This window comes from Bombina bombina, chromosome 2 (assembly GCF_027579735.1).
Source record: "Bombina bombina isolate aBomBom1 chromosome 2, aBomBom1.pri, whole genome shotgun sequence".
Classification (NCBI taxonomy): domain Eukaryota; kingdom Metazoa; phylum Chordata; class Amphibia; order Anura; family Bombinatoridae; genus Bombina; species Bombina bombina.
In genome coordinates this window covers 999,219,894-999,245,629 of record NC_069500.1, presented here as the reverse complement: position 1 = coordinate 999,245,629, position 25,736 = coordinate 999,219,894, and the positions used below count along the sequence as shown (strand labels likewise).

Below are 25,736 nucleotides of genomic sequence, written 5' to 3'. Positions count from 1 at the left end.
CTAGGACGGTCATCATGAAACTTCAGTTTCTGTATTTGGTAGAAATGTACAAACCTTGCTTTTTCAGACTTATTTAAATGTTTTAATTTAATTCTACCTTTATATTCATATGGTGCAATGACACCCCAACAATATGTATTTAACCACCACAGTACTGCAGAGGAACTGCAAAGCACTGCTGGTCCAGAGCAGAAACTACCAGTCAACCAATCAGCAGTGAACATCACACAGCTGGGTCATGCACCTACCAATGCTGACTGGGTCAGCAGCAGTATCAGCTCGGGACCAGCAGTGCTCTGTGGCTCTCAAGCAGTACTTTAACAGTGTGTGTTACCTATTAAAAGTGGTTAAAAACTTAGAGTTGGGGCATTGCTAGTTTTAAAATAACATGCTCTAATGAATTAAGGCATGTACTTTTCTCATTATTATTACCTTTAAATTGCGCTCATGCTTGGTCTCTTCTGTCATTTGGAGTCAGACCATTTCTCCTGCTTTCTCCAGATAGGAAGTGATGCATAAGGTCATCAGACTTATCGGACACATTTCTTGATATTCAGAATTCAGAGGCTAAATACCCACCAGAATATACCTAGCGGTACTGCATATGATGCTACTTAAAGTGTGATTTATCTATCATTCTAAATATGGTTTTAATACACATAGGTAGTTTACCTAATATTAAAAATATTTTAAAAATACATTCTTATTTTTTCTTAGAAGCTAAGGCTTTATAAATAAATAGAAAAGTAATAATTACTAAGTACCAATAAGGGGGCGCACTGGCAAAAAAAGTGTATGTATATATATATATATATATATATATATATACAGTATATATACTGTATGTATGTATAAAATGCATCAGTATAAAACCTCAGAGGGTTGGAACCCAAATAAGGTCTTTTTGACAAAAGCAGTCCTTTCAAATCTTCAAGAAAGAAAAGAATCCCAGGGCAGCTCTCTTCCATGATTCTGGTAATCCCGTAAAACTGAAAAATACAAATGACAAGAGGCGCCTCATAGGGTAGTAATGTCTACCATAGGTCAGACGAACAAAAAAGCAACAAATGCACTCACGTGAAGTGCATGTAGGGCATGCTGAAAGATTACAGTTTTCTAGATAAACTCAGCGTGGCAATAGTGGAACAAAGCGGTCAAGGTGAAGGATCATCCTTCTCTACCCACAGGAACATCTAATGTTGGCGTGTGACGTCACCAAGACTCGCTGAATCTGTATAACACCATGTGGCTAGTGAAGGAAAGCTTGCAATAGAGTAAGCAATCAATCAATATGTTTTCAAAAAACAGCCAGTATATAGTACTGCAAGTGGGGTCGTATAAAAAGTTTACATTTATTAAAAAGAAAGAAATAAAGCCTGTTAAAAAAAAACTATTTTTCATTTGCAATAAAGTAGAAAATTATACAAGCCATAAATAAAGTATCAGTAAGAGAAGAAAGCTACTAGTTAAATTGCAAGTTTGAATGCATATTGTCCCCTACAGTTTAACCAAACCTGCACCAGTCACCAGTTTGGTGCAGAAAGGGTAAACCGACCCCTCCCACCTTAACCAGTTTGTCACAGTCTAGCTACTCCAGGCAAGCCTGTGACTTAGTTCAGTGGGTGCAAGAGTTAACAAACACTCTCTAGTCTGTACTAGACCTTAGAAAAATGCCCAAACTCCCCATTAATGCCACCCACACTAAACTATGTCAGACTAAGAGATTAAATAGATTAAAAATCCCAAAACACAATTTGGTGAAAATCTGTCTAAAAACACAGTACTGCTATTACCAGTTTCTTCAGAAACGTGGTTAAAATATTAGACAATGACAAAAACCTAATAAGGGAACGTTTATTATGAATATAAAAGAGTCACAATGCATTAATTTAAAAAAAAAAACAGTTAAACTATTACACAAAGCAATAGTTTTTTTAAAACAAAAAGGAGTAAAAACAGAACCTAATAATGTACTAGCTTATATATCCAGCTTCGGTTCTAAGCCCAGTTGAGTGCATCTCTCTGCTTTTCTTAGATATATGTGCCAAGGGAGTTGGCAGGAAAAGACTGTTTTTATGCAGCCTCCTATGTAAAATTACAAAATGATGTTGCTGAAATCAGTTAAATAAAAATTTTTTCCTGAGGATTCTGACAAGGAACCTTCCAGAGTGGGCAAGGAAGGCAGACAACCCCCCCCTCCTTTAATGTTGTGCCATAAAAAGCTCAGCAGCTCTTGACTGAAATTATAGAAAAACTTAAAAATTGTTTGTTATGTATTTCCATTACATCCATCCATATAGGCAATGACATCATAAAGGATTATTTTGATACCAAACATGACATGTCCATCATATTTTGTCATCCATTGCCATAAATTAAGATTAACTATGTTTTAAGATATACTAGAATGTGTTTTCCATCACTCTCTGTGTTGACGTCTTGCTGACTTGATGCACTAGGTCTTTGGATATATTCAATAAAATGTGCCCAAGTGGACGTTTCTTTTAAGGATACTTCATTTAAAAAAAAAAATAGCATAACAAAACGTTAACCCCTCACACCTATTAAGCATGAGGTCCTCATGAAAAACCTATTTTTATTTGTGTATATATATATATATATATATATATATATATATATCAGTGATGTGCAGTCACTAGAGGCAGGTGAGGCAGTGCTTCACCTCTCATATGGGCAAAAATATATATTTTTTTATTGGCTTTAAAAAAAAAATTGTAAATTTTTTTTCCCAGCATTTTTTTTTCTCACAGCTATATGTTGTGCAATGAAGAGGCACAAGCAGGTCTGCCCACCATTACACAACATGCTGCGCCATCTACTGGATGCAAGTGGTTAAGATCATTGCATGGCCCATTAATTGCTTATTTGAGGCAGTCCTATTTGGGCTGAACCAATCCAGCGAGAGGCATTAGTAAGTGGAACATAGGGTTGGGGCTGGATGTTAAATCATATAAAACAAAACAAAAACAGAAAACAACTTTCATATATTTTGTTGCTGTCCTGTGAACCTGCTAGCTTTGCTAAAGTGAAAAAGAGAGTTCTGTTCTTCCCCTCTAAGTGCAGTGGAATGTGCCACTGTCACTTCCTGAATCCTTACAGAGCAGGAAAAGAGGCACAGAGAGCAGTGTTTCATCCACATCTTATTAAAGTAAGATTTTACTGAAAGGGATTCTGTTAGTGAAAATGATCATTTAATGATTGTGGTTTAGTGTTTTTTTTTTACTCTTTTACAGCAGGGTCGTTTTTGTATTTTGTTTACTCAAACTTTACACCCACTAACTTAGCAGCTTGCCTCTGTACTTCACACTAAATTATAGACTCATTTTATGAACTCTCTGTAGCTCTGCTGTTTTATTACTTAAAATGCAGTGGTCCCCCCCCCCTTGTGTGTGTGTGTGTGTGTGTGTGTGTCTCTCTATCTATCCATCTCTCTCCTTATGTGTTGTTCTCTCCCATGGTCTCTTTCTCTCTCTGTCTCTCTTCCTCCCCCTCTGACTCTCATCCCTTATGTAATGAAAGAATCTATAAGCATAATTTGCAGCATTAAAGTAAAAAGTATGTTTTAAACATATTTTAATGGGCATGGATTTCTAGATCTCATAATCAGAGCAAGCATTGTGTTATCTGGCAAGAGTTTCTGTTACAATCCTTTAAACTAAAATCAGATGTTTACTAATTTGACCAGTTTTCCAAGACAACATTTAAAGGGACATGAAACCCATATGAAACCCATATGCAAATTGAAATAACTTTCCAATTTACATCTAATATCTAATTTTCTTCATTCTTTTGATGTCCTTTGTTGAAAATCATATCTAAATATGCTCAGTAGCTGCTGATTGGTGGCTGCACATAAATACCTCATGTGATTGGCTCACCCATGTGCATTGCTATTTCTTCAACAAAGGATATCTAAAGAATGAAGGCGTATCCTGCCACTGCCTCACCAGCCTCTGACGTCACTGCACGTCATATATATATTCCCTTCTAAATGCAATTTTGATCCTGACTCATAATGCCCTTGCAGGAAAAACAATAATACAAATTACATTGCTTTTTTTCTTTTGTCAAAGGAAATTATTTTGGACTGATATAGGTGCCAATCCCAAAATAGAAAGTTCCAACCTAGATGGATCAGAGAGAACAGTAATTGTCAGTACTGACTTGTTATGGCCAAGTGGAATTACCGTGGAGAGCTTCACTGATAAGCTGTATTGGTGTGACACTAAAAGATCAGTCATTGAATCATCACATCTGGATGGATCAAACCGGCAGATACTTTCCCAGAATGAAGTAGGTGAGGTTTTGGGGTAACATATCTATACTTACACTTTCATTTATGTATGAAAAACAGCTTCTGTTAATTAGGTATTCACCAAAACATTTTGAAATTCTATATCTAGTTTTATCTGTTCACTGCCTGTCATAGTTGATTTTTGTTTTCTTATTTTTCATAGTCTGTTGCAACCTTCCTAAAGGAACAGTCTACACCTTAGTCAACTTAAAGTCTTACCTTAGATTAAGCTGCAAGTGTCCTCCTTCACCCTTTCTATATTTTGCCACAGGAACAGTAAAAATGTTATTTTAAAATGAATATGGTTTCTAGCCTCTTTGAAATGGCTGCCAAGCTCAGCCCACTGATGACATCACTATCTGGGCTGCATCTAGGCACTCTGTTGAATAGCATTGACAGTCTGTTGAATCCAACTAGTGAGCCTTTTGTGATTGTATGTCATATGCAGCCCAGATCATGGTGTTATCAGTGTGCAGAGCTTGGCAGCCATTTAAAAGTGGCCAGAAACAATATTCATTTTAATATAACTTTTTTTTTTTTTTACCATTCCTGCTGCATGATATAGAAAAGGTGCAGGAGGCTATTTGCAGCTTAATCTAAGGTAAGACTTTAAGATGACCCAAGGTGTAGACTGTCCCTTTCAAACAATTTAACATTTATTAGTTTGTAGAATTTCCAACAATAGACACTATTGGTCTTTGACATACTGTATATTCAAATACATTTGGGAAGTATTAGTGCAAAAAAACAATAAAACGGAATGTTCTATTAAAGAGACAGTAAAATAAAAAATAAACTTTCATTATTCGCAATTGGCATGCAATTTTAAACAACTTTGCTACTTACTTTTATCATCAAAATTGCTTTGTTCTCTTTGTTGACAGCTAAATCTAGTTAGGTTCATATGATAAATTCTAAGCCCTTGAAGGCTTCCACTTCTTGCATTTTTACATTTTTTTTATAGATAAACAGCGCTAGTTCGCGTGTGACATAGAAACATAGAAACATAGATATTGACGGCAGATAAGAGCCATAGGCCCAGCAAGTCTGCCCGACCTTACCTAACAGTATAAACTTATCTAGTTCGTAGGATAGCCCTATGCTTGTCCCATGCATTTTTAAAGTCCCCCACAGTGTTTGTTGCTACTACCTCTTGAGGAAGTTTATTCCATAAATCAATCACTCTTTCTGTAAAGAAGTGCTTCCTCAAATTACTTCTGAATCTACTACCCTTTAGCTTGAGCTCATGACCCCTTGTTCTTGAATTTTCCATTTTATGTAAAATACCCACAGCCTCAGTTTTACTAAACCCTTTAATGTACTTGAAAGTTGCTATCATATCACCTCTTTCCCTTCTCTCCTCTAAGCTATACATATTTAGGTCAATGAGCCTATCCTGGTAAGTTTTATTTTTTAGACCATGTACCATTTTGGTAGCCCTCCTTTGCACAGATTCAAGTTTGTTAATATCCTTCTGAAGATATGGTCTCCAGAACTGCACACAATACTCAAGATGAGGCCTAACTAATGATCTATAAAGTGGCATAAGAACCTTACTATTTCTGCTGCAAATACCTCTACCAATACATCCAAGCATTCTGCTTGCCTTACTCGCTGCATTACTACATTGTTTACTAAGTTTTAAATAATCTGAAATAATAATTCCCAAGTCCTGTTCCTCGTCTGTAACAGTCAGTAAAGTGTCATTGAGTCTGTAATTAACATTTGGATTTTTCTTCCCTAAATGCATTATTTTACACTTTGCTGTGTTAAACTTTAGACCCCAGTCGTTTGTCCAATCCTCCAATTGTTGTATATCACTTCTCATTTTGTCTACCCCCCCTGGAACATCCACTCTGTTGCAAATTTTTGTATCATCTGCAAAGAGACATACTTTCCCCTGTAGCCCTTTGCTGATATCGCAGATAAATATGTTAAACAAAACAGGCCCCAGAACTGACCCCTGAGGAACACCACTAGTAACAGCCCCCTCTGCTGAATGAACTCCATTTACTAAGACACTTTGTTTTCTGTCCTTAAGCCAGCATTCCACCCAGTTCACAATTTTTGAATCTAGACCAAGGAGATATAGTTTGTGAATAAGTTTATTGTGTGGGACGGTGTCAAATGCTTTGCTGAAATCTAGATATGCTACATCAACTGCTCCTCCCTTGTCTAATACTTTTGTTACATAATCAAAGAAGACATATAGATAACATTGTGCTCACTCCCGTGGAGTTACCTTGGAGTCAGCACTGATTGGCTAAAATGCATGTTTGTTAAAAGAACTGAAATAAAGGGGCAGTCTGCAGAGGCTTAGGGACAAGTTAATCACAGATGTAATAAGTATATTAATATAACCATATTTGTTATCCAAAAATGGGGAATGGATAATAAAGGGATTATCTATCTTTTTAACCCCTTAATGACCAGACCATTTTTAAATTTTCTTACCCTTAAGGACAAGGGCTATTTTTACATGTCTGCAGTTTTTGTGTTTAGCTGTAAGTTTCCTCTTACTCATTTACTTTACCCACACATATTATATATACTATTTTTCTCGCCATTAAATGGACGTTATAAAGATACCAACATTTGTATCATATCTTATAATTTATTATAAAAAAATATATAAAATATGAGGGAAAAAATGGAAAAAACACACTTTTTCTAACTTTGACCCCCAAAATCTGTTACACATCTACAACCACCAAAAAACACCCATGCTAAATAGTTTCTAAATTTTGTCCTGAGTTTAGAAATACCCAATGTTTACATGTTCTTTGCTTTTCTGCAAGTTATAGGGCAATAAATACAAGTAGCACTTTGCTATTTCCAAACCACTTTTTTTCCAAATTAGCAATAGTTACATTGGAACACTGATATATGTCAGGAATCCCTGAATATCCCTTGACATGTATGTATATTTTTTTAGAAGACAACCCAAAGTATTGATCTAGGCCCATTTTGGTATATTTCATGCCACCATTTCGACGCCAAATGTTATCAAATAAAAAAAAATCGTTAACTTTTTCACAAATTTTGTCACAAACTTTAGGTTTCTCACTGAAATTATTTACAAACAGCTTGTGCAATTATGGCACAAATGGTTGTAAATGCTTCTCTGGGATCCCATTTGTTCAGAAATAGCAGAGTTATATGGCTTTGGGGTTGCTTTTTGGTAATTAGAAGGCCGCTAAATGCTGCTGCATACCACACGTGTATTATGCACAGCAGTGAAGGGGTTAATTAGAGAGCTTGTAGGGATCATTTTAGCTTTAGTGGAGTGTAGCAGACAACCCAAAGTATTGATCTATGCCCATTTTGGTATATTTCATGCCACCATTTCACTGGCAAAAGCGATCAATTAAAAAAAATTGTTTACTTTTTTACAATTTTTTTTACAAACTTTAGTTTTCTCACTGAAATTATTTACAAACAGCTTGTGCAATTATGGCACAAATGATTGTAAATGCTTCTCTGGGATCCCCTTTGTTCAGAAGTAGCAGATATTTATGGCTTTGGCGTTGCTTTTTGGCAATTAGAAGGCTGCTAAATGCCTCTGCGCACCACATTTGTATTATGCCCAGCAGTGAAGGGTTTAATTAGGTAGCTTGTAGGGAGCTTGCAGGGTTAATTTTAGCTTTAGTGTAGAAATCAACCTCCCACCTGACACATCCCACCCCCTGATCCCTCCCAAACAGCACTCTTCCCATTCCCCACCCCACAATTGTCCCCGCCATCTTAAGTACTGGCAGAAAGTCTGCCAGTACTAAAATAAAAGTTTGCTTTTTTTAAAATATTTTTTCAGCTGTGATGAACCCCCCCTTAGCCCCCAACCTCCCTGATCCCCCCAAACAGATCTCTAACCCTCCACCCGCTACCTATTTGCCGCCATCTTGGGTACTGGCATCTGTCTGCAAGTACCAAGTTTGCCCTCAAAAACAAAGTTTTTTTATTTTTTTTATAATGATAGCTTTTTCTGTAGTGTAGCTGCCCCCCTCAATACCCCCTCCCCCTCCCAGATCCTTTTATATTTAATTATTTTGTGGGGGGTTTCCCCCCTCCCTCTCAATTCAGGAATTATTGGTGGCAGTGGCTGCTGCGCGCACCCCCGCAGGCCCCCCCCGCACTCTCCTGGCACCCGGCGTGCACATTGCACTTACAGGAACCGGATGCCGGGTAGCGATGGGCCGCCCAACCTCCTCCCTGCTAAGCTCCCACCCACCAACAAATGGCACCATCGCTACCAGTGCAGAGGGACACAGAGTGTCTCTCTCTGCATCGGATGCTTGTAAAAGGGTATTTGAAAGGATGCCTCAAAATCGAGACATCACTGCAATACCCTGAGAGTTGCTGGAAGCGATTGCGATCACTCAATTAGACCAAGGACTTACCAGGTACGTCTATTGTCACTAACTGACAGTTTTTGCAAGACGTACCTGGTAAGTCCTTTGTAGTTAAGGGGTTAAACAATACCAATTCGGGTGCAGACTGTCCTTTAAAAGCCCTTTGCCGTCCTTTTTTTTTAACACTTGAGACCTCATATCTTTGAGCCCTTATAACTTTTTGTGCAATATTTTTTTAATAATTTAATCAGATAGTGTTATAATGAGTGAAACTGTACTTTTTAATGTTTTTTTTATGTGTTTTGTGACACTTTTATGTCTCGCGTAACAGTTATCCAGAGCTCTGAGGTTGCGGTAATCAGATTCTAGCGTATATCATGATTGCGCTCACGTGTACGCATTTACTTTCAACTTGTAATATGAGTACTCCTTCCAAAGCACGCAAACAGCCGCTGTAAATCCGATATTGCTCTGGCTAAACAGCGACAAGTATGGTCTGGAGGAACTCGAGTAGCCTACACAGAGCCCTAAGAAAAGCCACTCTTACAGGAAGGCTTTCCCAAGATGTTTGGAGTGTGTCTGTGGAAATGTGTGCCCATTTTATATATACACACTGTGTGTATGTATATATATATATATATATATATATATATATATATACCTCTGTGTGTGTGTACATATACATACAGGGAGTGCAGAATTATTAGGCAAGTTGTATTTTTGAGGATTAATTTTATTATTGAACAACAACCATGTTCTCAATGAACCCAAAAAACTCATTAATTTCAAAGCTGAATAGTTTTGGAAGTAGTTTTTAGTTTGTTTTTAGTTATAGCTATTTTAGGGGGATATCTGTGTGTGCAGGTGACTATTACTGTGCATAATTATTAGGCAACTTAACAAAAAACAAATATATACCCATTTCAATTATTTATTTTTACCAGTGAAACCAATATAACATCTCAACATTCACAAATATACATTTCTGACATTCAAAAACAAAACAAAAACAAATCATTGACCAATATAGCTACCTTTCTTTGCAAGGACACTCAAAAGCCTGCCATCCATGGATTCTGCCAGTGTTTTGATCTGTTCACCATCAACATTGCGTGCAGCAGCAACCACAGCCTCCCAGACACTGTTCAGAGAGGTGTACTGTTTTCCCTCCTTGTAAATCTCACATTTGATGATGGACCACAGGTTCTCAATGGGGTTCAGATCAGGTGAACAAGGAGGCCATGTCATTAGATTTTCTTCTTTTATACCCTTTCTTGCCAGCCACGCTGTGGAGTACTTGGACGCGTGTGATGGAGCATTGTCCTGCATGAAAATCATGTTTTTCTTGAAGGATGCAGACTTCTTCCTGTTCCACTGCTTGAAGAAGGTGTCTTCCAGAAACTGGCAGTAGGACTGGGAGTTGAGCTTGACTCCATCCTCAACCCAAAAAGGCCCCACAAACTCATCTTTGATGATACCAGCCCAAACCAGTACTCCACCTCCACCTTGCTGGCGTCTGAGTCGGACTGGAGCTCTCTGCCCTTTACCAATCCAGCCACGGGCCCATCCATCTGGCCCATCAAGACTCACTCTCATTTCATCAGTCCATAAAACCTTAGAAAAATCAGTCTTGAGATATTTCTTGGCCCAGTCTTGACGTTTCAGCTTGTGTGTCTTGTTCAGTGGTGGTCGTCTTTCAGCCTTTCTTACCTTGGCCATGTCTCTGAGTATTGCACACCTTGTGCTTTTGGGCACTCCAGTGATGTTGCAGCTCTGAAATATGGCCAAACTGGTGGCAAGTGGCATCTTGGCAGCTGCACGCTTGACTTTTCTCAGTTCATGGGCAGTTATTTTGCGCCTTGGTTTTTCCACACGCTTCTTGCGACCCTGTTGACTATTTTGAATGAACGCTTGATTGTTCGATGATCACGCTTCAGAAGCTTTGCAATTTTAAGAGTGCTGCATCCCTCTGCAAGATATCTCACTATTTTTGACTTTTCTGAGCCTGTCAAGTCCTTCTTTTGACCTATTTTGCCAAAGGAAAGGAAGTTGCCTAATAATTATGCACACCTGATATAGGGTGTTGATGTCATTAGACCACACCCCTTCTCATTACAGAGATGCACATCACCTAATATGCTTAATTGGTAGTAGGCTTTCGAGCCTATACAGCTTGGAGTAAGACAACATGCATAAAGAGGATGATGTGGTCAAAATACTCATTTGCCTAATAATTCTGCACTCCCTGTATATACCTGTGTGTGTTATTTTATATATATATATATATATATATATATATATATATATATATATATGTGTGTGTGCATGTGTGTATATATATATATATATATATATATATATATATATAAAATAACACACACAGGTATATATGTATATGTACACACACACAGAGGTATATATATATAGACTGTTACCTGTTCTCTAGCACTGCTGACCTTTGTTAGATCGGCCATTATGCTATGCTCTTACCATTTAAGCTGGTGTTTGTTCTTTGGCTAGGCTTGACCTTTGCAATCTGACCTCTGATAACTCTTGGCATGTCCTAGTCTCTTTTCTTACTATTCTCTAGATTGTTTTTATGTATAATTATGTACATAACTTATTTCGTTATGAAAGCACTAAAATTATTTCAGGTTGCCTGTCATGTCTGTTTTGTAAACAACTTCCAGGCACTTCAGAAGTTAAACATGTAAAGTGGATTGCATAGATTTTTCACATTCCAATCCATAAAAAGTCGGTCTTTACACAGACTTTAACATAGTTTTTTTTTTTTCATTTTTACAGCCTTTGCCACTTAAAAAGAATTACAGCCTGCTTTAAAGATATTTATGTTTTCATCATGTGTTCTGTTGTGCATAAACACAGTTGTTTCCTGATTTAGTGAACTTAAATAGCTCAGATCACACATTTAACCTATGAAATGTTTACAATACTAAATTATGATAATCAGATTTTTTCCATTTATGATTGCAATCTTCACAAGGTTTCAAAAAGTGATATTTACACAATTCTGCAAAATGGTATGAAATTTTTCATTAACCACTTAACAACCACAATGTACCCTGTACGTCGTGGGTCGTTATGGGTTTTTCAGACTATAATAGTGTGAGTTTCGCTCACAGCAGCAAGACCACGCTAATTTGACCTCGCTCCAGCAGGTCTCCTGAAATAACCCGGTCTTTCAAAAAAATCAAGCCAATCATAGAAAGACCAGCATACAGGGTACATTGCTGGTCCTTAAGGGGTTAAACACCTTCAGAATTGATATTATAAGGTTAAAGGGACGTACTATTAATTATTTTATGTGTTTCCAAAGATTTGTTATACCAGCTGCAGAGTATAAAATGTATGAGAAATTGCTTCCTTAAGGTTATTTATGTATATGAAATAGTTGGCTTTGTTCGTTGAAACCACAACCTATTAAAATGGGCTGAGCTTGCAGGGAAATCAGATCTCCTTATGTTTTCACTTTCTGTACACACACATGCTTCTTTATATAATTACTGTCTGCAGAGGCGTAACTAGAAACCACAGGGCCTAAGTGCAAGAATCTAAAAAGCCCCCCCCCCACTCCCACCCAAAAAAAAGGGAATTTGATACATATCTTTTTTTTTTTTTTACATTTAACACAGAAAAAAAATGTTAATCAGATTACATGTCTACAAAAGGAGGTACCCTGTGCCCACAGTCTGTGAGATGGTCTGACCCCCATTACTGTATATAGTAACACTGTTTAACCCACCAGTACTGTATATAGTGAGTAAGTGACACAGTCACATAATATCAATGCAGGCAGTTGCAGGTCAACGTTTATATTGTAAATAATAATTGGGGGCCCAGTCGAAATTGAGACCTCTGCACCCCCTGTAGATTCGCCTGTCTGTCTTTCTGTATACAGAAGCCCAATACTTATAGAGAACAACTGAAAATCAACATTGTATTATCTCTCCTACATGAGGAGTGAAATTTCTTCTGCTAGCTGTGTTTACAAAGGTTTTCTATAGCCAATACTTAAAGGGACAGTCAACACCAGAATGATTGTTGTTTAAAAATATAGATAATCCCTTTTACCCAGTTTTGCAGAACCAACACAGTTATAATAATACACTTTTTACCGTTGTCATTACTTTGTATTTAATCCTCTACAAAATGACCCCTTATTTCAGTTCTTTTGACAGACTTGCATTTTAGCCAATCAGTGCTTACCCCTAGGTAACTTCACGTGCGTGAGCTCAATGTTATCTATATGACACACATGAACTAATGCCCTCTAGTAGTGAAAATTCAAGGTTTAGCATAAGTGCCTACCTAGGTTTAGCTTTCAACTAAGAATACCAAGAGAACAAACCAAAATTGGTGATAAAAGTAAAATGGAAAGTTGTTTAAAGTTACATGCCCTTTTTGAATCATGAAAGTTTATTTTGGACTTTATTGCCCCTTTAAGTATAGAAACGTTTAATATAGGTAGTGATACCACAGGCAAAACAGCTATTTATAATGCTGATATAAGGGTAAATTAGCTATTTATAAACAATTGTATACACTCCAGCAGGTAAAATCGATAACTGGGAACAAATTAAAGGGAGAAAAGTGAAAAATATCTGAATTAAAAATATTCTAGCCCTATTTTCCTTTTCATCAGCCATATATATACTTTGTGTGTGTATATATATATATATATATATATATATATATATATATATATATATATATAAATAATGTATCTAGAAAACAGCCTTTGCGACTTGAAATCTCATTTTGGCTTGATCTTAAATGATGCATCTTTGCTTTTCAAACGGCTTATTTTCAATTTGTTAGTTTTTGTCAATGCTCAGATCTCATACATGAAAATGGCCTTGTTTAATATAAAGTTACACATATAACTCAGAGCTCAGCTTTAAACAATAACATATATATATATATATATATATATATATATATACAGTATATCAATGTATCTATATTGTTTAATAAATAGTTACAAATATAACTCAAAGCTCAGCTTTTAACAATGAAACATGATTATAACTAACATATCATCAAATGTAAATTTATTAACCCAATGAAAGGGACATAGAACACTTTGAGATAATACAAAATTGTGTTTCCCCTTAATGAGTTCTCAATTACTTTTAAAACTAACCGCAGTGTTAAATGTAATGGAAAATGTTCCTTTGGGTTTATTTTTGTATTCGAATTAGCTAGTTTTTCTCATCGAAATCATAATCCTATGTTCTCTTGAAATGCTCATGTTTTTTTTTTTTTAAATATTCTTTTTTATTTTCCGTATACATAATTTACAATAATCAGAATAAACAAAAATAGAGGACAATCCCCTCCGTTATTAATCATTGCATGAAAAGGCATCAATATTACCATATCTCCTCTATCCTTCGTTTCAATAGAACGGTTTACAACTTCCATATATTTAACACGCTTAACCTTTTGTTCCAACATATACATATATGTCAGAGGGTTCCCAATCTGTTTGGCATTAGAAAATAATATTCACAAAATAGGAAAAAAAAAAAATATTTTTGGCAAATTCAAAATCTATTATTTTAGATTTTTCCTGGTCTTTATTTATCATCTGGGCTACATTCGCTAGTCCATTATCTCTCCATTGTGAGAAAATTTTGGAAGAAAACCCTTGTTTGAAATCATAATTACCCTGGATGGATAAGAATTGTGATACAGCGAAATTGATTTTTAAAAATGTACATACCCGGTGCCATGCCAAGACTGTGTCTTAAAGAATTCTATTCACTTGATATATATTTTGGCAAATTCTTAATCTTCAAATGTACAATATTTTTTAAATACAAAGTTTTGACTAACTGAGTTTCAATGTCTAATAGAGAGAAGTGGTTACTCTCCAATATCCAATCTAAAGCAATTTTCACCACTGCCAATAGATTATAAATCACTATATTAGGGAGAGTCATCCCCAAATATTTCCTCTTGAAAACAACTTTTTTATAACTAATTCTTGGTTTCTTAAGTATCCATATATAATTATTAATAGCAGAGTTAATCTTCTTGATTTCGGGTTTCTTAATCAGCAATGGTATATTTTAAAAAAAGGTATAACAACCTAGGTAAAGCTATCATCTTTAGTAAATTTATTTTGCCAAAAAGAGAAAGGGGGAGGGATTCCCAAAGTTTAAGATAGTCACAAAACTGCTTAATCCCATTACTTATATTCAATGTATACCAATCTTCTAGATTAGCAGATATTTTAATTCCTAAATATGTTAAAATATGTTTCACTTGCTTGAATATCTCAATTTCTGACTCACGTTTTTTTGGAACCCATAGTACGTTAGATTTACTCTTGTTAATCCTATAACCTGAAAAGGATCCAAATGCCTCTATGATCTGACAAATAGTATTAGTCTTCCTTTGAGTTACAAGAGAATACTAGTAGATCGTCGGCATACACTGCCAATTTAAAACCTTCTTGTTCAATTCTATTCCCTGAATGTCTTTCCTTAATGCAATCAACAATGGTTCTAATGCAATATTGAAAATTAAGGGGGTAAGGGGGCACCCCTGTCTTGTACCCCATAATAACGAGAAATATGGAGTTTTGTTGTTATTTATAACCAAAGCAGCGTTAGATTTCCTATATAACATCTCTTTCATATTATAGCAATTACCTAAGTATCCAAACTTAGTAAGGGAGGTAAGGAGATGATCGCCTTACAGGCATCTAAGTATATTATAGATAGGTCTTCTTGAACTTCTCTCTTATTATATTTTTTATTATGCCAATAATCTGTGATTGTTAAAAAAAAACCTTCCTTAAATTAATACTTGAAGAGCGCCCTTTCATAAAACCTGTTTGGTCAGAGTGAATAATTGTATCTAGAGAGGGCTGGAATCTTTTCGCCAGAATGCTTGTTATGATCTTATAATCAATGTTTAAGAGTGAGATTGGCTTGTATGAGTCAATTAAGTTGGGATCCTTCCCAGGTTTAGGAATAACAATAATAGTGGATTAATTAAAGTCATCTAAAGGTTTAAGTTGTCCAGACCAGAATTTATTTAAGAGCAGAGTAAGAGTAGGAGTGATTTCTTCTATAAGTATTTTATACAATTCTGATGGAAGCAGCATTATTATTAGCAAGGCCGGATTGTTTGATATACTTCTTTTTCCAAAATAGGCTCATTAATTTGCACAGAATCTATCTTTGGAATTTCAATAGATTCCCAGAATTTTTCTTTCTTAAAGGATTACTTTCTGTTATAATTTTTAAGCTAAACAACTAACATATTAAAGTTAATAAACATTAATTAAAACCTACTGACCTATATTTTCTCCAAACGAAGTTTCATAACGTTCTAAAAGTTATATCTTTTATTCGCCGATGATGTCACGTTATCCTGCCCACTATTTTCAGCACTGCATGTTCAAAATACTTAAACCAATAACTTTGTGTTTAAAGCGCCATTTTAAAACCTAGGTATTGTAAACGGATTGGTACAGAGCAAAGGAAACCCATGGAGTGGGTTTGGAAAACAATTAAATTTGCAGTCAAGATTTCTGATATACGGTAGAGATATGTTAATGAAATGCTATTGATAAAAAGCGTATTTGGGGTAGTTAGTTAGTAACAGACATAGAAAATATTTACTTACAGTGGCCCTTATCAACTGTATAGTATACTTCAGAGAAATGGTCAAAAAATACTTTCTGCATGTCCCTTAGATTCATCCATGTGATACCTTTTTCTTCTATTTTAGTTATAAAAATTTACCAGATTTACTGCCAAATCTATAATAATGAAAGCGTGTCTTCATATTCTCTTTAATTTCATTTTGAGCATAAAATGTATCTCTATTTTGTTTAGCCCAATATATTCTATCCAATTATCTGAGCTTTTTTTTTTTAATTTAGCATAGCATATTGATAAGACAGTTGGTCCCCTGCTGTCCTAATGAAAGTTTGTTTTTTTCCCTAATTTTTATTAAAAAAGCTGTAGTTTCCTCCTCTTAGCCCTTAACGGCATGTCCAGTATATGTTATTTTTATTAAGGTAATTATTATTAAATCTATCGATATTTCTATCCACTTTTATTTCATGAAATTTATAAATTTAATTTGTTTTAATAAGAATATGGGGAAAGAAAAATTGGTTAGAACTTTTTACCGTTGGTCATGGGATCCAAGGTGAGGAGATAGGGTCATAATCTGAAAATAGTAATAAGGTCAATACTTGCTTCCTGAATATTATCAACTAGTTTTCTGAAACCAAACGAAGTCTATCCTTAGAACAGAGACTTATTAGATTGTAGAGGCATGTATATTCCCTATCGTCTGGGTGCTGTAATTCTATAACTGTCCTGAACTTTTAAATCTTGTAGTTTTTTTAAATGCTCATGTTAATGGGCTGAGCCTGTAAGAAAAGCGCGATCTGCTCATGTTATCGTCTTCTTTCCTCCAATGGTCTATAGTTAGGTATTCAATTATTAAAGGACACTCCAGACAAAATTGGAATCAACATGAATGCATTTCAGTTTTGCATAGAATCATTTTTGCAATATACATGATTAGCAAAAATGCCTTCTATTAAAAGCTATAGCTGTTTCAAAGGTGTATTTAAGTATGCACCGTGCACCAGCATTTTAAACACAGCATTTGCTTAGAGAGTCTAAGGTGTCAGTGTGCCAATCTGGTAATTTACTCAGGCCTAGCTTCACATAGAGATGGTAAAGTTTGGAACCTGGTGGTAACATAAAAATTCTCCATAGACTTTAATGGAGGTAAATGTTTTTTACCATCAGTTTCCAAACTTTACCACCGCAATGGAAACTCAGGCCTCAGTTTGTTAATTGCTGATATGATACTAGCCCCACTGGTGTTTTGAGCAGCTGCAGTATATAAAATGCTGGTGCACTGAGAGTATCTAGTTATATTTCACATGAACTTGCAGAGAAAAATGCTAATACTAAGACAGTGATAACTTTTACTAGAAGCATTTTTGCCAATACATGTGTATTGCAAATATGTTTCTTTTCAAAGATGTAATTCATCAATGTGCATTTCCATTTTGACTGGAATGTCCCTTTAATTATGGTGGGGGTTCAACGCGCAAAGCCAGCTACTTCAGATACAACAATCCTCCCACACACAGGGGGAAGTTGATTTCTCATTTGGCCTCCTTTTTAGATAGCTTTTCAAAAGAGATTACTGCAGTAATTGTACTATAAGCAGTTTTTTTTTAAATGATTTTAAATGATCAAATAAAGGCAAATGATCTATTTGTAAACAATTCAATACACCCAAACATATAATACTGATCCACTGGGACATTTAAACAGGGATACAATTGTAAAGTACAACGTCCCTTTAAGGCCCTCAGACAGTTTTTTTTATATTACTATCACTGTGAAAATCACATTTTCATATCTGCATATGCTCAAAATCTATTTCACTTTGTCTTGCTATTCGCAAATAGCTCTGGCGCAAACAAAGAACTCTCTGTAATATTTTACACAGCCTAATAATTATAGATCATTTTCAGCATTTTAAAACCTGAAACCCTGTGCCAGGTTCTTATTGTGTATAGTAGAATCCTGACCTATTTAGCTGCAGTTATTCATCTTTAGCACCTCTCAGATATCATTATGAACAAGGTCACATAATTCCAAAATAGCATGATGCAGTTCTGCAAAATGAACATGAGGGGCACTCTAACTACCCATCATACCTTTGCTAGACAGCCTAGCCTGTGCTCATCTAAAACTTTAAAGGGGCATGAAACCCCCATTTTTTCATATATAGAAAACAGCATACAATTTTACAATTTACTTCTATAATCCACATTTGCATTATGCTCTTGGTATCCCTTTGTTCAAGAAGACCAGCAATGCACTACTGAGAGCTAGCTGAACACATTGCATAAGCAATGAAAAGAAACATTTGTGTGCAGCCCCCCATCGTTAGTTAGCTCCCAGTAGTCAAGTGCTTACTCCTGTGCCTACCTAGGTATGCTTTTCAACAAAGGATACTAATAAAAAATGGTATGTTTTATCTGAGTAATGAAAGAAAAAAATTGGGTTTCATGTCCCTTTCTATTAAACAGGGTCTCCCTCCCTTATCATGGACTGAGACTCCTCCCTCACTCAACCATCTGAAGTTAATCAGCTATTCATCTATACAGTCCAACTGATTGGATAAATAAACAGGAGCTCAGTTGGTGACCTTTTCATTATCAGTTTGGGCTTAAAAGACATTGTTAAAACATCTTATGTCCTGAAATCATCAACACACATTCTGACTAGTTCATATGTTATGAATATGTTTCATGGTTTAAAAAAGGTGATTTCTTCCACTATTTAAATATTTTACAATTTACTAGGAAGTGATTGTGTTTATTGAAATGTGAGTGGGTATGTGTGAAATTATAAATAATAGCAACACAAAAAGCCTAGATGTGATGTACACAAAAAAATATAAAAGGGGGTTTCGGTAGGGTAGAGTTCTTAAAATATAATTTTAGAATAAACTTTTTCTCATGGACTGGAATTAGAGATTGTAAGAGGAACAATTATACAAGATTTGTAGGTCTGCACTTACTTTGTCCCTCTTCATAGCATTCAAAGAAAGGTGTTGAGTCAATGGGATCCATTTATGCAGACACAATGATTTGGAGTCCTTATTGGTGCAGGTGGCATCATAAAATTTGTCTCGGATGATTGACAAGTCCTGCTCCTCTTGGGATGTGGTTACATGCAGGCAGGGGCAGTGCTCCACAAGAACTTTCTTGTGCAATCTTAAAGGGACATTCCGTTCAAAATTTAAATGCGCATAGATGCATTACATCTTTGAATAGAAACATATTCGCAATATACATGTATTGGCAAAAATGCTTCTAGTAAAATGTATCCCTGATTTAGAGTTAACATTTTTCTATGCACGTGCATGTGAAACATAGCTAGATATTCTCAGTGCACCAGCGTTTTAAATACTACAACTGTTCAGTTGTAATATTTTTTTTCCAATTTTGGCTGGATTGTCCCTTTAAATGCAGGCAGCACATGCTCTTCACTTGTTTAAGAACCTTGTCCTTCTACAGTTAATTAAAGGGACAGTCTACTTGATTTTTTTATTGTTTAAAAAGATATATTACGCCTTCCTTTACTACCCATTCCCGATCTTTACACAACCAATATATTTTACGAATATACTTTATACCTCTAAATCTCTACCTCTTTCTAAGCACCTGCAGGACGCATTGTATTAGTTTTGTACAACCAGACAGTGTCAGTTGATGTGTAATCACAAAGGTAAAAAGTATATTAATATAACGTGTTGTTTATGCAAAACTGGGGAATGGGTAATAAAGGGATTATCTACTAGACTCTGACTGTCCCTTTAAATAGAGCCTAAAGAATTTACATAAATATACTCCCCATGTACAAAGTCCCATTTTTACACTTCACCGTTTTTTGGAGTCTTGGGTTGTAAAATTTAAATCCTTTAACAGTGTCTTCAGGGGAGTTAGGAAATGGTTTAGCACCTAAGAGAAGATATGGTAGACCAGTCTGCTGACAATGAGCTCTGAGGATTAACCACAATATACAAATTCCTCAATCCATGAAGGTGAGCACAGTGATGGAGTATACTGTTCTCTATAGGCCGATGATCTAAAGCCCTCTGGGCTGGCAAGATCATTAACCCTTTGAGTGCTAACGACGTCCAAATTGTCCCAGTCAGGTGCTGACGACAGCACAGAGTCGTCGCTAGCACTCACCCACCTTGAGGGCAATTTGGGGGCTCCCACACTGGCGATCTAGCCTGTATAGTGACATGGCATCGCGTGGCTTAACATTTTGGTGTTGGTGACGTCACGCGCGATGACCTTAGATGACGTCACAGCGCAACCTTTAATTTATAGTTAGACAATGGACAATGGTTAGGAAGATAGGGCCATGCTGGCTGTATCTCAAACATCTAAGCAGCTCAGCCCCCCATCGCCTAACCTTCCCAACGGTATAAGTCTGGGAACTGTGAAAAAAGTATAAAAATATATTTTAAAAAAGTAATAAATAAAAAAAAGCTCAAAACCAGCTATAGTACCCTTGTTGGAAATGGTTTAGCAGCCAAAGGTTAAAGAATTAATCACCATCACTTCTGTTCCCTAGTGGAATGATCTAAAGCCACTATATTACCCTAAAAAAAGGTGATCTCCACTATAGGGGTGTATACTGCATTTTCATATGAACAGAGCACAATAAAATTTTTATTTTGAACATTATACAACACAAATAATTGAACACATACACACAAAAATAAGCAGAGAAAAAACTTTATTGTTAAGGTGCATCAAAAAATCCATAACAAAATTTCTTTACACAAAAAATTGTATTTTTATCAAAAACAATTTTTTTTTTCTATATTACACAGGAATAATCGCATTAACTATTGCACAGCGTAAATCATAATTTAAGGCTACCCTGGAAGTACAAAAACAAGCAAGAAATTTGTACTTAAAAGTACCAAAATACAAAGCGTAATTGTTTTGTTTAGGGCGTATATATAATATATAATAATATGATAGTCTCTCTAATCCCAGTGTTTCTGTAAAGATTTTCGCACTGCAGATTCACAGGGTTTTTTTTCCCCCAGCTATAAGGTGGCGAGCTTTTCTCAAAACACTCAAATACCCTAATAGACAAGCACATGCATACGAAAATAAAGGCTAATTGTAAGATACTATACACAGAAAAGCAGCGTAAGTGATTTATATTGGCGCAGGATATACTTTTTATAGTGTGCTCACTGCTAACTTCGATCCACGGTGTGGTTTCCCTTTCCAGTGAGCTCCATTTCAATAGGAGACATCTCGCCACTTGTAAGGACCACCCCTTTTTATGATAATTCCACCAGGGCAGCCCCTGTGAAGGTGGGCAAGAAAAAACATGCCTGAAATTGTGAGGTTTAGATCATCTGGCCCATTATCTTACTTAGGGGTTAAAGGGACACTCAATCAAAATTAAACTTTCATTATTCAGATAGAGCATGCAATTGTAAACAACTTTCTAATTTACTTCCATTAACAAAATGTGCACAGTCTTTTTATATTTAAAGTTTTTGAGTCACCAGCTCCTACTGAGCATGTGCAAGAATAAGTGTGTATGCATTTGTGAATGGCTGATTGCTGTCACATGGTACGTGTATGCATTTGTGATTGGCTGATGGCTGTCACATGGTACAGGGGAGTGGAAAAAGACATAACTTTTAAAATTGTCAGAAAAAAAATCTACTACTCATTTGAAGTTCAGACTAAGTGCTATTGCATTGTCTTGTTATCTTGCATTTATTGATAGTGCAAATCTACAGTGTTTACTGGTCCTTTAAGTTGCTATGTCTGTCTGCGTTCATGAACAAAATGAAGCCTATTCTGTCTATCTCTTTCTTTTATCCTGTCACCCATTCTCTTATTCTCTGTCTCCCCATCATACTATCAGACTGTCTGATTGGCTGAACCATTATAAAGAAAGAAAGGGGAGGTCTTGTAAGGGCGCTAATAGCTGAAGATACTTATGTGAAATTATTAATATTATCTGTGATAAATATTTGTAAAAAAATGAAATCAAAATAGGAACAGTATCTAAGGTCTTTGGTGCTTTTTCATCAGCTGAGCTCAGAGTTAGCCCTAATTTCTATGGAACCGGAGAGAACTTCTTATTTAACTTCACTCCAGAACTAAAGTCCAAATCATTCTTGATAAAGCTCCTGGAGGGAGTGAAACGCGTAGAAGCTAAAGACTGTTTTCTTGACTCCACTATCCTATCAGCTGTTTGAACCAACCCGGGTTGACTGTCAACAAAGGACACTAAGGAGAAATTTCATCGGAACCTGCGTGCTAACAGCACTAAGTGCAGGTGAACTTACTCACCAACGGATACTTTCTTGCTGATCGGTGCCTAAATAAGGTACAGTATCAGATACAAGAAGAATTGTGAATACACAATATCGGACGCAAAAAGGCATTTCGGATACACCAACCTGTCTAGTGATTGGCAGACGCAAGACAAGCCCCCGCACATCGGGTGTTACGTCAGACGCCAACCAAACGAGGACACTGTCAGAAGCACTGATGCCGCAGGACGCACAGGATTCCCTGCTGCTATTCAAGCATACTATAAGGTACAATCTGCATTAAAGATTGCGAACTGTAACTCCTAAACTACTAGCAGTAATAACTATTACTGGACATTTCTCTTGGTCATACGGATTGGACACTGTCAAATAGTTCGCTGAGAATACAGATATATAGGACTTGACTAACTTCCGAGCTAGAGCATAACCCTATATAATTTTCCTCCTATGCACAGCTCCTCTTTAAGCTCCATTATAATTTTTTGTGCAATATATAGCCTTTGCAGAAGTTTTATCAAGCCGATATTGGTATTTTAAATATATTTTTATGTATAACTGTATACAAACTTAATAACTCACGAGAAATCTTGGCTAACTGTTTAGTCACACCCCAACAGAATTTTCTTTGTGACTACACTATTAAACAGTAATCTAAATTTCTCATGAAGTACTAATCAGTACCACTTTTTATCATTTTTTATGCTATATTTCATTATTGTTTTTAATTGAATTGTACTAGAGACGTCTCTATATTTTTTCATATCATATTGTAACCAAATAAATCACTTGTTTTTTTAGATACTGTTCCTATTTTGATTTCATTTTTTTACAAATATTTATCACAGATAATATTAATAATTTCACATAAGTATCTTCAGCTATTAGCGCCCTTACAAGACCTCCCCTTTCTTTCACTATACACTATTTTTAGATTGAAGGATCTAAAACACTGTAAGCGGTCTGATACTCTATATACCAGCGCACTATTTTCCCACAATCTTTCACATTCTGAACCATTATAACCCTATATCTCACAATCTTGCCTTCATGTCCAGGCTTTCAAAAGGAACCGTGCCTTTGTGATCGGGCTTTCAAATGGAATTGCTCCTTTGTGCAAGACCTTCTTAAAATCTTCCTACTAATTTAAAACTGTAGTGTTCGTCTTGATTTCAGATGTATATCTTGCCAACCCGGAAAATGGTGCTTGCTCAATCAATACTTTTAAAACAATACTAAGAACAATGGTCTAGATTACGAGTTTTGCGTTAGAGGCTGTGCGGTGCTAAAGAGCAGTTTTGTCTCACCGCTCACTTACATGCAGCGCTGGTATTACGAGTTTTCAGAAACCCGTCGTTAAAAGACAAGAAGTGAGCTTTGAGCAAAATTTTGCTCATTACCGCACTCCAATACCAGCGCTGCTTAAGTCAGCGCTGAGCTGGTCGTACGTGCTTTTGCACGATTTCCCCATAGGAATCAAAGGGGAGAGCCGGCTGAAAAAAGTCTAACACCTGCAAAAAAGCAGCGTAAAACTCACTAACGCAGCCCCATTGATTCCTATGGGGAAATAAAAGTTATGTCTACACCTAACACCCTAACATGAACCCCGAGTCTAAACACCCCTAATCTTACACTTATTAACCCCTAATCTGCCGCCCCCGACATCGCCGACACCTACATTATACTTGTTAACCCCTAATCTGCTGCTCCGGACACCGCCACCACCTACATTATAGTTATGAACCCCTAATCTGCTGCCCCCAACATTGAAGACACCTACATTATATTTATTAACCCCTAATCTGCCGTCCCCAATGGCGCCGCCACTATAATAAACATATTAACCCCTAAACCGCCACACTCCCACCTCGCAAACATTAGTTAAATATTATTAACCCCTAATCTGCTGTCCCTAACATCGCCACCACCTACCTACATTTATTAACCCCTAATCTGCCGCCCCCAACGTCGCCGCCACTATATTAAAGTTATTAACCCCTAAGCTTAAAGTGAAACTATACCCAAAAATTTTCTTTCATCATTAAGGTAGGGAATACAATTTTAAACAACATTCCAATTTACTTCTATTATCTAATTTTCTTCATTATTTAGATATCCTTTAATGAATAAATAGCACATGGTGAGCCAATCACAGGAGGCATCTATGTCCAGCCACCAATCAGCAGCTACTAAGCATATCTAGATATGCTTTTCAGCAAAGAATATCAAGAGAATGAAGCAAATTAGATTATAAAAGTAAATTAGAAAGTTGTTTATAATTGTATGCTCTTCCTAAATCATGGAAGAAAAAATTTGGGTTTCATGTCCCTTTAAGTCTAACCCTAAACCTAACACCAACTAACTTAAATATAATTTAAATAAATCTAAATATTCCTATCATTAAAGGGACAGTTTACTCAAAAATGTTCTCCCCTTTAATTTGTTCCCAATGATCCACTTTACCTGCTGGAGTATATTAAATTGTTTACAAGTATTTACATTACCCTTATATTGGCATTTGAAATAGATTATTTAGCCTGTGGTATCCCCACCCCATCCTGAAAGTTTTTAGGTCTCGAGGCCAAGCTGTGTTAACACAGCAGTAGAATAAATTACACTACCAGTGGGTTATAGAAGAGATAGGTAATAAAATGTTAATTTTCCATTGTTTTCCTCTCCAAGTATTGGTTGATTGGTTTATGGATAGAATAAGGTAAAAGAAGCAGGTATATGTACCACAATGTGATAAAGTAATCAGATCTGATTATACCTACAAGCTCAACCCATTCTATTAGGTTGTGGCTTCAAAACACAAAATCAGCTAATTCATATATGCAAATAAGCGTTAAAAAAGCAAATCTCATACATTTTATACTCTGTATCTGGTAAAAAAAAGTAATTAGAAACACATTAAGGGAAAAACAATTTAAAGTATACTGTCCCTTTAACTAAATTATTCCTATTTAAAACTAAATACTTACCTATAAAATAAACCCTAAGATAGCTACAATATAACTAATAGTTACATTGCAGCTATCTTAGGGTTTATTTTTATTTTACAGGCAAGTTTGTATTTATTTTAACTAGGTAGAATAGTTATTAACTATTTAATAACTACCTTGCTAAAATAAAGACAAATTTACCTGTAAAATTAAACCTAACCT

The 25,736-nt window shown here is 35.9% G+C and overlaps 1 protein-coding gene across 2 annotated transcripts in view; it reads left to right on the top strand.

Moving 5' to 3' along the window:
* The window catches only part of EGF (epidermal growth factor), a 354,749-nt gene that overhangs the window by 241,508 nt on the left and 87,505 nt on the right, over positions 1-25,736 (top strand). For both annotated transcript variants that reach the window (XM_053703543.1, XM_053703542.1), the window contains exon 14: positions 4,095-4,318. In XM_053703543.1, the coding sequence (XP_053559518.1) occupies positions 4,095-4,318 (224 nt within the window). The remainder of the gene's footprint in view (positions 1-4,094; positions 4,319-25,736) is intronic.